Source organism: Benincasa hispida, chromosome 1 (genome assembly GCF_009727055.1).
Source record: "Benincasa hispida cultivar B227 chromosome 1, ASM972705v1, whole genome shotgun sequence".
Lineage (NCBI taxonomy): Eukaryota > Viridiplantae > Streptophyta > Magnoliopsida > Cucurbitales > Cucurbitaceae > Benincasa > Benincasa hispida.
In genome coordinates, this window is record NC_052349.1 from 8,165,183 (window position 1) to 8,178,873 (window position 13,691).

Consider the following 13,691-nt stretch of genomic DNA (forward strand, 5'->3'; position numbering starts at 1 on the left):
TTACAATGTAGTACTTATTTGAAATATAATAACTACTACAATAACTCATGAAGAGCCCAACTCACAGACCACCTGAGCTCTCCGTAGATTGAGACTCCTTCTTAAATGAACTTATGCTCTCCCCTAAGTATGATAATATTAATGTTGAACACTTTGACTTCCGACAGTGTATAAGACTTCTCTCTAACAATATTGTCTTCCCTTTTCTTCAGTGAATTCCCTTCTCTAATGAATCTTAGATCCTTTCTAAGATTGAGAATTCCTTCTCAAGAACGAGGTCTTAGGCTCCTCCTCGAACCGAGAATCCCTTCTTAACATCTATGTCTTAGACTCCCTTTAAAACAAAGATTATCTTCTAGGTTTTGTACCTTTCAATTAGCAAGATTGTATAGTATAGTATAGTGAGTAAAGATAAAAACAGAATGTTGCACAATTTAGCCACCAAGAATAGTAACACGCTCCAATAATAATCAAATGCGACAATCCTAAAAGAACACCAATTTTTTCCTTTAAAAACTGAAGCCAAGAAAGGAAACACAATCCTTTTTGGAAAAAATAAGTTGAGCCATGAACAAAGAAAATATCAGAAAAAAAATAAATCCGCAGAATATATACAGATAAGAAAAGAAAATCTAGAAAAGGAAATTACATTTTCTTTTACAGTTGTTGAGACAATATTTGTGACAATTGGAAAACCACTGCATGCAGCATTAGAAAAATATGGAGCGAATTAACCAAACTCTAGTAAATACATATATAAATTACTTACAAATGTATTCATTTTTAATAAAATTACGAATTATCACATGTATAAAACATTTAGATTATTTACAAGCAAATATTCTTTAATAATATTCCCAAAGTGTAGTTAATTGGTATATAATGTAGACCCTCAACCAAAGAAAATATGGATTGGAATCTTCCACACCATATTGTACTTAAGAAAATAATATTCATCAATTATATATTAATACAAGTTAGTTACATGTTATCAATTATATATTTAAAGTTTATAGACTAAATTTCTAATAAACCTATATTTTGAGTTTAGTTTTTATTTGGTCCATAAATTTTAGATTTTGTTCTTTTACATGTAGGATGAATTTTTATAATATTCGATTTGGATTTTGATGTGCTAACTTTTGATTGATTAATTTTAAATAATTATGATGTGAAATTTTAAAAAATATTTTTAATTAGTGACAAAAAACTAATTAATGTTGGTTTAATTCTTTTGTTTTAATTAATAAAAATTAAGACACATCAATGTGAACATTAGTGAAAAGTTCAAGTTTGGAAAAATATTTTTGGACAGTTTTCAGTCTTTTGACCCCACTTTTAATTTACTAATTTATAAAATATTCCCTTAACCTTACTAACATTATTAGAGAGAGAGAGAAAGGAAGGAGAAGAAAAAAGGTCTCACACCCCACTAGTGTAATCCAAGAGAAATTGTTACAAATTTAGACCCATTTCCTAATTATTTAGGCTTCATTTGATAACTATTTATTTTTTTTGTTTTCATTTTTGAAAATTAAATCTATTTCATCCATATTTTTTTACAAGGATTTGCATCTTTTTTTAAATACAATGGTTAAATTCTTAGTCAAATTTCAAAACAAAAACGACTTTTTGAAAGCTACTTTTTTTAGTTATCAAAATTTGGCTTGATTTTTTAAACCATTAATGAAAAGCGGATAAGAAAATAAGAAATTTGGAGTTGAAACTAGTGTTCATAGGTTTAATTTAAAAAAAAAATGGTTACTAATCGGGATTTTAGTTTTTTAGACGAAGTTTATAGACTCTACTTCTACATTCAAATTTCTTCCTTTGTTTTTATTTTTAAAATTTGACTAAAAATTCAACAATTGTATTTAAGAAAGATGCAAATCATTGTAAGAAATAGGGAGAAAATAGGCTTAATTTTCAAAAACCGAAAACAAAAAATGAAATGATTACCGAACGAGACTTTAATTTTCAATTTAATTATTCTTTTTTTCTAGATTTAATATCCAAATATGATGATGCAAAATGTCAACATGAGTATAACTCAATCGATATTAAATTTGTACTATGATTTCAAGATCAAATGTCTTGATTCTCTCATGCTACATATGGTAAAAAAAAAAAAAAAAAAAAAAGTGTAATGATGCAATTTCTTAAAATTCCATAAAACCTATCAAATATAAAGCCAATAGTAGAAAATGTTTCTATTATCAAAATGGTTAAATTCTTAGCATTAATCTTCTTTCATAGTTTTGTACTCCAAAAAAACTTCTTTCTTAATTTTCACATTTATTTAACCATAAATCTCTCTCTTTTTCACCTATTAATCATTTCTCTCTCTTTTCAAGTTTTATTAGATTTGGAACTTAAATTTTAAACTTACTTTTCTTGATCTCTAGATATCAAAATAAACTTTTAGAGGCTATTTCGATCGCATATATTATTTCATAGATATAAATATTAAATATATGAGATTTGAATGTCTATATTTTAAATTATTGGGATAATTAATGTTTATGTTTGAATGTGCAGAATAATTAATATCTAAAAATTAAATACTTGTGTTTAATTAATAATTTGTGTATAAAAACTAATGTAAATAATTACTTAATTAAATGTAAGAGATCAATTAAACTTAACAATAATTAATTTATTATTATGTTAACTAATTATTTAATTAATAAAAGAAATAAATACTTTTAATTAAACATAATCAAATTAATTACTAAAGATAAATAAATTAATTAGAATTTTGATAATTAACAATAATAATTGGGGGATTTTCAAAAATAGATAAATAAGGGAAACTATTTACACAAAACAACAAAATTATAATATTCTATGATAGAAGCTGATAGAAGTCTATCAGTGATAGAAACTGATAGAAGTTTATCACTAATAGATACTAATAGAAGTTAGTAAGTCTATCAGTTTCTATCGATATTTTTTTTTTGTTATTTTTGTAAATAGGTTGACATTTTTTCTATCTATAAAAAAATTTCATAATAATTTATATTAAATAGTTAAAATAGCATAAAATATTAATGGTAAGGATATTAGTTGAAATTTATTGAGTCTAAATAATATATTTAATTTAATAATTAATTAAAATTAATAGTAAGAAATACTAATTAAACTATATTTTACTATTCATCTCTTAGATATAAAAATCTCACACTTTTGAAGAGTACTAAAAAATTCATGTCAGATGGATTTTAAAATTCTCTGCCTAATAATATACTAGATTTTAAAAAAATAAAAATCTGTGAAACAAATAGGGATATTAAATGTCTATCTAAAATCTCATGAAAAAACCTGTGAAATAAACTGGACCTTCGTTTTGAGTTTAGTTTCCATTTATTTTTTTTAATTTTTTTTTTTTTAAGAACATGTACTTTTATGTGTTTATGATGAGTTTCTAGTAATTTTGAATTTAGACCTTGACAAGATGAATTTTTTAATTAACTTTAATAGTAACAAAAACTTTAATCAACATTTACTTATTTGGGTTCTTTGGACAAATGGCCAAATAGTAGACTTTTTGAAAAATGACAACAAAGGTTTCTACTAATGAAAATAGTCAAAAGACTACATCGGTCAATCCAATAATTTTAAAAAAGGTATTCCCTATTCAATCCTTGCATTTTGTTTATTTAAAAACAAAATCTACTATCATAAACAAAATCTAATTATCTAATGAAAAATGATCAGAAAATCATCTTAATATCTAGGTTGATCACCAAAAATAATAACAAAAAAGATCTCTCCGTTTAAAAATAACAAAAAAATCCCTATATTTAAGAAAAGTATGAAGATACAAAGTGTTAAAAGTGACATTATGCAAATCCAAATACAAGATATTTGGATACCTTAAGTTTGAATATGTTTCAAGAATGTCAATCTATTGACCAAATTATCAAGCAATGCCCCTTTGAAGAACACTTGCATAAACTATCGTTCGATGGATTTGGTTCAATCAACGGCTCATGTTGGTGGGACAGTATAAGGGAACCTATAAAAATACTTCAAAATGTTTGAAGAACCCTTGGCAATAAAAAATACAAGTTGGGTTGTACCCTTGGCGAGGGTAACTTCGATAAAGAAGAAGAAAGAGTTGGAGAAGAAACAAATAGAAAAAGGAGAAGATTTTGCTATTTTATATAAATAATTTTTTCTTATTTTTTTTATTTTTGAAAATTTCCCATATTTTTAATTAGTGATAAAAAAAAATTAATTAAGACTGATGTAATTCTTTTGAGTTCATTAATAAAAATTAAGACACATTGACTGTGAACATTAGTGAAAAGTTTGAAGTTTGGAAAAATATTTTTGGACAGTTTTGAGTCTTTAGACCGACCCTACCCTCGATTTACTAATTTATAAAATATTCCATTAACTTTACTTTTATTGAATACCTAAATTATCCCTCAAACATTATTAACTTTACTTTTATTGAATACCTAAATTATCCCACAAACATTATTAGAGAGAGAGAAAAGAGAAGAAAAAAAATTTCTAACACCTCACTAGTGTAATCCAGTAATGACAATTTGTTGCAAATTTAATTTTCAATTTAATTATTCTTTTTTCCGAATTTAATATTAAAATATGTTCGTGTAAATGACAACATGAGCATAACTCGATCAATATTAAATTTATATTATTACTTCAAAGTTAAACATTCAAGAATCACATCTTACATATTATTAAAAAAACAAAAAGTGTAATGATGCATTTTCTTAAAATTCCATTAAACCTATCAAATATAAATCCAATAGTTGAAAATGTTTCTATTATCAAAATGGTTAAATTCTTAGCATTAATCTACTTTCTTAGTTTTGTACTCCAGAAAACCTTCTTTCTTAATTTTCACATTTATTTAAGCCATAAATCTCTTTCCTTTTCACTATTAATCATTTCTCTTTCTTTCTTCAAATTTTATTAGATTTGGTCCCTAAATTTTAAACTTAATTTGTTAAACAAATTTTTAGTTTTGAGTTTAGTTTCCATTTTATTTTTAAATGAGGTACTTTTTATGCACGTTTATAATGAGTTTCTAGTAATTTTGAATTTAGACCTTGGCAATATGAATTTTTTAATTAACTTTAATAGTAAAAAAAAACATTAACCAATACTTATTTGATTGGATTTTTTGGACAAATGGCCAAATCGTAGTAGGCTTTTTTAAAAAAATGACAAGAAGGTTTCTACTAATAAAAATGGTCAAAATATTACATCCGTCAATCCAATAATTGAAAATAAGGTGTCCTCCTATTCAATGCTCACATTTTTTTTTTTTTGTAATTAAAAACTAAATCTATTAACCTAAACAAAATCTAATTATCTAACTACTCAATTTTTAAAAATTACTAGAAAATCATCTTATTATCTAGGTTGATCAAAAAAAGATAGAATAATTCGTATAAATAAAAAAACAAAAATATTTACAATTCATAGCAAAAAAAAATTGTCAAAGAAAGAGAAATTTTCATTTTTTTTCAAAATTCATAAAATATCCCTGCGATTTGAAATCCGTGCGTCCTCACTTACGGCTTCTTCCTCGTCATTCTTCAACTTCTTCTTCGGCATTCTTCGTCATCGACATCTTCTTCCTCGACCTTCTTCCTCATTGACGATGTCTTCTTCCTCGATGTTCTTCTTCATCGAAGACGTTCTTCCTCGACCACAGTACGACTTTTTTCTCGTTTTTTTCTTTGATTTTCTGCTCGTGTAGGTCTATGATTCTTCATCAATTCTCGTCTTTGATTTTCTGCACGCGTCCGTCTATGACTTCTTCATCGTCCACGACATCATGGTTCCTCGACCACACTATTTGTCTCGTGAAGTTACTTCATGAGACAAAAGACGGAAATGGCGTGAAGTTGAACTCATTGAGTTAATTTCTCGTGAAGTTCATCTCGTGAAGTAACCTCATGAGACAAAAGACAGAAATGACATGAAGTTGAGTTCTTTGAGTTCATTTCTCGTGAAGTTCATCTCATGAAATAACTTCATGAGACGAACTTCACGAGACAAAAGACAGAAATGACATAATGTTGATTTCATTAATGAGATGCATCTAATTACTTTTTTATAATTTGTATTATATCTAATGAGATGCATATTGTTATCCTCAAATGCTTGTTCTGGTGTTGCATTATTGTTTGATGTTCATGTTCCTATGCCACCTATTTAAACATATAACTATCAGTCTATATTTTACCATTGATTATAACTCACTATTATCATTCAATGAACATTGGTAGACTTTTATCACTGTCTATCAGCGATATACATTGTCTATTGCAAGCCATGAAATGTGATAGATAGTGATATTGTCTATCATTGTCTATCAAGTACTTTTTTATATACAAAAGCATGAAATAAAGTGTTAGTAGTCTATGAATGATAAAAACACCAACTATAAAAGAAATATCAAAACACCAACTTTAAGTAGCCCCCAACTAAATATATCTAAGAAAACATATGTATACATTGGTAGTGGTATGAATTATAGACAATATAGAACATTTAATATCACATATAGATACTGATAGTGGTCTATTAGTGTCTATTACAAGTGTAATAGACATTGATAGACTTTTATCACTTTCTATATACTTCTTTTCTTTATATCACAACATGACAAACCACGAAGTGGATCCTGTAAGCAAACTAAACTGAAAACAAAACAAATATAAAAAATATACAATCCAATAAGTAGTCTCTAGCCAAACAATCAAATATCAAAATATATACAATCAGGCCAAAAATATATGAGAAATGTTCCATCACTTTATATCAATGATAGACAGTGATACACCACTATCAATGTCTACCATAAGTTTATACCTTCAATTTTAGTTTTCCTTGTTCTCCCTTTTGAGTTTTTATCTTCTTTTGATTTTTTTTTTTTTACTTTTCTATATATAAAAATCCCCCCAAAAAATAATAACAAAAAAAGATCTTTACATTTAAAATAACAAAAAAAGATCTCTCTTTTAAAAAAACAAAAACAAAAACAAAAAATATCTCTACATTTAAAAAAGTATGAAGATCCAAAATGTTAACCGTGACATTATGCAAATCTAAATAGAAGGTATTTAAACACCCTAATTTTGAATATGTTTCGAAAATGTCAATCTATTGACCAATTATCAAGCAATGCCCCGAGAGAACACTTGCATAAACTATCACTCCATGGGTTTGATTCAATCAACGTCCCTCATATTGGTGGAACAATGTAAGGGTACCTGAAATAGAGAAAAAAAAAACACTTTAAACAAAAAAAAATATTAAATAATTAGCATGATAAAATCTTAATTTTGTAAACAAAATTAATCGGTAAACAAAATCTTACAAACCTATATGAAATTTTTTTTACTAACCATCACAATTTGAAAATGGAGAAACCAAATTTAGTAGTGAGACCTCAAAACAATTGAATGGTCATATCGTAGTAATATAAAATAAGAAGGTCAAATTTCAAAATTTTCAAATTGGAGTGCTCTTTTGGTCTTTTACTACAATTATCCTATTTAATTTTTTTAAAATTAATTAACAAAAGTTAAGCCAATAGACTAAAAGTGAACATTATATATTAATACGATGGGGTAAATGTAATGTTGAAACTTGAAACCTAACACGTAATTAAAACTATATTAAAAACTCTTGGATGTGAAAAATATAGCAAGTAGCCAAGTACTACTATGTATTAATATGATAAGATAATTGTAATGTTGAAAAGCAATTATATTCTATATAAAGTGGAAAGGGATTTGAGAATTATAAAAAAAAAAAAAAAAAAAAAAATTACAAAAGACAGAGAGAAAGAGAGATAAGAAGAGGAAAGCAAAGAAAATGGCAGTGTGCGTTACAGGCGGATCAGGCTATGTGGCTTCTTCCCTCATCAAAAAGCTTCTTCTAAAAGGTCATATCGTCCATGCAACTGTTCGCAATTTAGGTAACTCCGAATCTATTGTTAAAATATATTGGAATCTGTTATCTAGCATTTTGATTGAATGTGGCTATTTGTAAGTGTAGCTAGCTAAGGTATTTTTACGACTGAATCACATAATTTTTTCTATTTATTCTTGTTACAAAATCGACAATTAAAGAATACAAAAAAGGAACGTAAAGTAGGGAAGATCGACACACAAATATACGTGGTTGACTAACAGTGTGCTAGCTACGTCCACGGACAGAGGGAGAACAATATTATTTTGAGAGAATGTTTTTAGAATTACATGAAAAACGGTATCTCTAGGTTAGAGAGTTTATATATCGCACTATTCTAAACCCTAGTGTCAAAAACGTAAATAACTACAAATAAAAAAGTATGTTGAATACAAAATCTGAATAGGTTTCGAAGGACTCCCATATTAGGTTGTTCGAAACGGCAACAAACAGATTCAAGGCATTTCAATAATTCCCGTTCTTATTCTTTATTTGTCGATTTTGTTTATGTAATAACAGTATCTTTTTTTACTTTGACCAAATTGTGTTTATTATTGTTGCATTTTTAAGATGATGAATCCAAGGCGGGGATTTTGAAGAGACTCCCAAATGCAACCACTAATTTGGTGTTGTTTAAAGCCGACATTTATGAACCCCATCAGTTTGAAGCTGCCATCCGAGGCTGTCACATCGTTTTCCATGTCGCTACTCCTTTACACCACACTCATGGAACCCAGGTTTCTTGAAATTCGATTTTTTTTTTCTCTTTCAAAATTCTCTTAGTGGCTTTTGCGGCTTAAATTTATGAATCGAAAAGCCTATGCATTTTTATGTACTACTTGCTTGAGCGAACAAATCTAAACACGTAAGAAAATAAAATTTGAGATGCGAATGGAAAGAAAGAAGACGATAACAACCTGTAAGAATTTGCCTTTATTTTCTTTTCATGCATGACAAAAGCTTATTTGACTTAAAAGCTCGAGGAATACTCATTAGTTCAAGTGCATTTTTTTCTCTATAATTTAACTTAAAATGAACATACTGTATCAAAAACAGTATATTAACAGCACAGAAGCATCAGTTATGGCGGCGAAGAAGATTGCGAAATTTTGCGTGGAATTGGGAACGGTGAGGCGGTTGATCTACACGGCCTCCACCGTGTCCATGTCGCCAATGAAAGACGACGGTAGTGGTTTCAAAGACTTCCTCGATGAAACCTGTTGGACGCCTCTTAATTTTTCCCGTCCTTTCTCTAACTCAACTTTTGAGGTACCAACCAATATTATCTCTTATCTTTACCTCCGTAAAAATTCTAAATTCAATTCTTCTTTTCCTATCCTATAATTTATACTTTGGTTTAGGAAAAATTATATGAATTAGCTTTTATTAGCTTTGGAGCATTTTCGTTTAAGAGTTTTCAAACTAACAATTTTATAACGGACATTTTGGTCTCTATGAGAAAGCAGATTTTTTTCAATTTAAATTATTTTAATGTTTATGTTTTCAGGCATACGTAGATTCAAAGACGGTAACAGAGAAAGAATTGCTTAAGTTCGGAGAGAGCGAGGAATCGGGGAATTTGGAAGTGGTTACATTGGCATGCGGCCTGATCGCCGGCAACACTGTTCATCCTTCTTCAAACGCAAGCACTATCATCACATTCTCTCAGTTTACAGACGAAAGTGAAGCCTTCAACATCCTTAGATATCTGGAAGAGATAGATGGTAAAGTCCCGCTAGTCCACATTGATGATGTTTGTGATGCACACATTTTCTGTATGGAACAATCTTCAATCCATGGCAGATTCTTGTGTGCAACTTCTTTCTTGTCTTCTTCAGATATTGCCAATTACTACCGTCTTCACCATCCTCAATTGCGACAAAAACAAGGGTAATTAATTAAGCTTTTATGTGTTTGAAGCAGAAGTTGATGCATAATTGATATGGATATGTTTGGTGTTTAATGAATTAATTATGGGTTTTGTAGGGAATGTGATGAAGTGGCTAATAGAAACATCAAAATGAACTCCAAGAAGTTGATTGAGAGAGGTTTCATATATAAATATGATGGTGATATGATACTTGATGATGCTTTCCACGGTTACAAAAAGCAATTTTTGGATTAATTGTTTAATTATGAAACTGCTATGATGTGACTGTTTTATCATAATTGTTAAAAGATATAGATTTTAAAATCTTAGATCCTATTTGATAATCGTTTGATTTTTTATTTTTGTTTTGAAAAATTAAGTTTATGGACAATACTTTTTACCAATGGTTTAAAAAATAAGTCAAATTTTGAAAATTAAAAAAATAGCTTTCAAAAAAATATTTTTATTTTTAAAATTTGGCCGATAATTTAACTATTGTATTTAAGAAATATGTAAATCATGATAAGAAATATGAATTAAATAAATTTAATTTTAAAAAACAAGAACAAAAGATGATTATCATCGTGTCTTTTAATAATTTTATTGGATGCGCTGAAAATCCACCATCCATAAATTCCTCTCCACGAAAAGATATTATAGAATGATTAGTTATATGGACTTTTTAGTGAACTACAATTCTAGTAAATTAATGGGACGGTGCTTTACTTCCAAAAAAAAAAAATATATATATATCTTATAAATTATCAAATGGTAGAAAAATGAGATGAATAAATTATTTTATTAGAAATACATACAAATTAATTAAATAACAACATTTAATACTGGGAATGAATAAATAATCTGAGTAGCAAGTGGTCCACATCCAATCTCCAACCTCAAAATAGTGAGTGTATATTCAATTACTTGAGCTAACCTCTCTTCTATAGTAGTAATTAAAAAAAGTTATAGCTTAGGGATTAAAATAATTTAATCAGAAAAATTCAAGTTTAATTCTCCATTCATTGAAATAAAATTAAATGTATGTTGAATATCTGAAGTTTAAACTGATGATATATATTTTTATCAATTAAATCATAGTCAGCCATATTTCAACCTAAGCATTAAAGTTGTTGTGAGCTATTTTGGGCTTAGAGCGAAAGCGTGAAAGAATAAGAATGGACTAATTAGATAAATAGCAAATTTGGAGGTTTCATTTAGAAAAATGAAAAAAAAATAAAAAAAAATAGAAAAATGGCAAAATCAAATTAAGTATTAAAAAATAATAATGAAAAATTGTCAAAATTGCCTTCACTTACAAATATATATCTAATGTTCAAAAACTGAAGCCAGGAAATTTCAAAAATGTTCAAAAAAGTTCAAATACACTATAACTAAATAATTACCACGATCACCAATGCAGCTAGTCAAACGTCCAATTAACATCTACATGAAATGATTACTATACTACACTAGACATTCATGTAAAATAAAAAAAATATATAAGTAAAACCAAATCCACCAACAAGTCAAATTAAAAATGAAAAGAAATTAGGGATTTGGAAATTTCTTCATGCGACCACAATGCCTCTCCCTTCAGTTTTTCTTTTCATCAAGCGAACACAACACACACTATCAGCATGAGAACGAAAATTAGACTTCTCAGGTGATCTTAACACATAATCAAGGTGAGGATAATCCCTTCCATTATGCCAATCTTTCACCTTCTCATGTACAATCTTTTTAAAACTAGTTCACTCATCTCAGGGACTTCGAAACTAATATGATTGCGATAGGAAAAACGAGTCTTACCTATATTTGAACCATTCCATAAACTTGACAGTCTCACAGCATTTCTCACAAGTAAGGAAACCTAACCTTTAAACAATCTTCCTTTTTGTTCTTGCATTGTAAACTATTCTAAGATCCAAGGTTATTTTATGAAATTCAAACATATATGTGGAGACATATAGGTGGATAACGTTTAAGTGATAACCTAAACGGTTTGTAGTAGATAGATAAGACTGGACACCTTATTCTAGTGGCACTACGAATACGGCCTGTTTTTTAGTGGAGTGATCGGTAGTTAATAAAAATTTATTAATTTAATTAAAGAGTTTAATTAATTAATCTTATATCATTGGAGCTTTTAATCTATAGGTCCATAAGGTCCCTTAGTTAACTCACTAAAGGATATATAAGTGGAATGGTTTGAATTGTTCAAATCAATTGCATTAATGAAATTAATATGATATGGGTAATTATAGATGTGATTTATAATTAAGAGAGTAAAATATTTAAATAAGATTCAAATATGAAAGAGATGTATACATATAAATATGTGATAATTATATGTTGATTAATTCTATATTAAATATGATTTAATATAGTCGTTTAATTGATTAATTAATGATTATTTAATTAATTAATTAATTTTGGAGAAGTTGAGATAAATAAACATGGATGTTTATTTATTTATTTATTAATTAACATTATATATTAAATTGGAATATGGTTATTTAATTATTAGACTACTTAATTAAATAAAATTTATTTAATTAAATTAGAACTAGGGTAGGAATAAGAAAGATCAAGAGAAGGGGGTCACCCCTCCTCTCTATAAATAGGTCTTCATGGCCTATATTTATGATACAGTTGAATTGGGAATTCTCAATCCTAGTCTTCTACTACTTCTCTTAAAATCTCTCTTCTTTTCTCTACTACTTCTTCTTCCTCTTCCAAGTCTTGGAGACCACACATCCACGTCTTGGGATCTTAGTGAATAACAAGGTTTCACTTATGGTGGTGTCCCTCAGTCATTCAAGAGACGTTCCGGAGAGATGCAGAGGGAATCGTGAAGAATTTGAGAATCTACAAAGGTATGGTTTAGCTCTTCCCTCTTTTCTTCTCTTAAATGCATGTTAATCTTGATTGTTTATCCATTATGTTATTATTTTTTTTATACCGTATTTTCTTTATGTACAAAAAAATAAAATTATAAGGCGATCACACGCTTGTGCTTGGGATTCGATCCATTCAATTGGTATCAAAGCCCACTTTGTGCAATTTTGATTTTCGATTTTTTTTTTAAAAAAATTATAATAGAATGATGGGTTGCTTTTAAAATATATGCATGAGATGTATGCGATTTTATTGTGGTTTGCAGATTGACTGTTTAGGCTTTGGTATTTAGATTTATAGTTTTAATTGATGAGATCAATGTAAAACCCAGTGTTTATGGGTTTTTTTTTCCTTGTGAATTGAGTCGATAAGTCCATATCTTTCATGGAAAAGAGTTTCTATGAAAAGGAACTCGGGAAAACAAAGGCAAAACAAGAAAAACTGGAGAGAAACAATGCAATGCAGTTTGGTCTTCAGGGCCAGTTTTTACAAATGTATCAATAACTGGAGTTGTAATTGTTGGATCGTGCAAAAATTTGGTCAATATGTTTAAGATACCTAGGGTTTCATTTTGAACTGTTGGATTGTCGCTTTGAGCTCTGCTTTATCTACCGTTGCCGCTAAGCATAAGCAATTTCTTTTGTCTTTTTCCATCTTCTTTTAAGATTTTCTAAAATCTAGTATTTTAGGTTTTATTTTATTTTCTAGGAATATCAATAGTTGGTCAACTTTTCTATTTTGTTAATTTAATTATGCATGAGATGTATGATTTAAATTATTTGTGAATGGTGCATAAAATATGTCATTTAAATTCAAAATCACATCTTAGGATAAACATGTTCTTGCATCATGTCAAAATGTAAGTGTTATACTTTTAGGATGTATGATTAAATAAGCATGCTCATGTCTATTAGTATAAGTGTTATATTATTTTAGATGCATGGTACATTAAGTATCTTCA

General features: G+C 28.0%; 1 protein-coding gene across 1 annotated transcript; it reads left to right on the forward strand.

Annotated features, from left to right (window-relative positions):
- Window positions 1-7,804: 7,804 nt before the first annotated feature.
- LOC120067400 (putative anthocyanidin reductase) lies at window positions 7,805-10,179 on the forward strand. The gene is made up of 5 exons (XM_039018968.1): window positions 7,805-7,969; window positions 8,533-8,699; window positions 9,019-9,231; window positions 9,470-9,852; window positions 9,949-10,179. Exons 1-5 carry the CDS (start codon window positions 7,867-7,869, stop codon window positions 10,085-10,087), a joined length of 1,005 nt encoding a protein of 334 aa, XP_038874896.1. The 5' UTR covers window positions 7,805-7,866; the 3' UTR covers window positions 10,088-10,179.
- The last annotated feature ends 3,512 nt before the right edge of the window (window positions 10,180-13,691 follow it).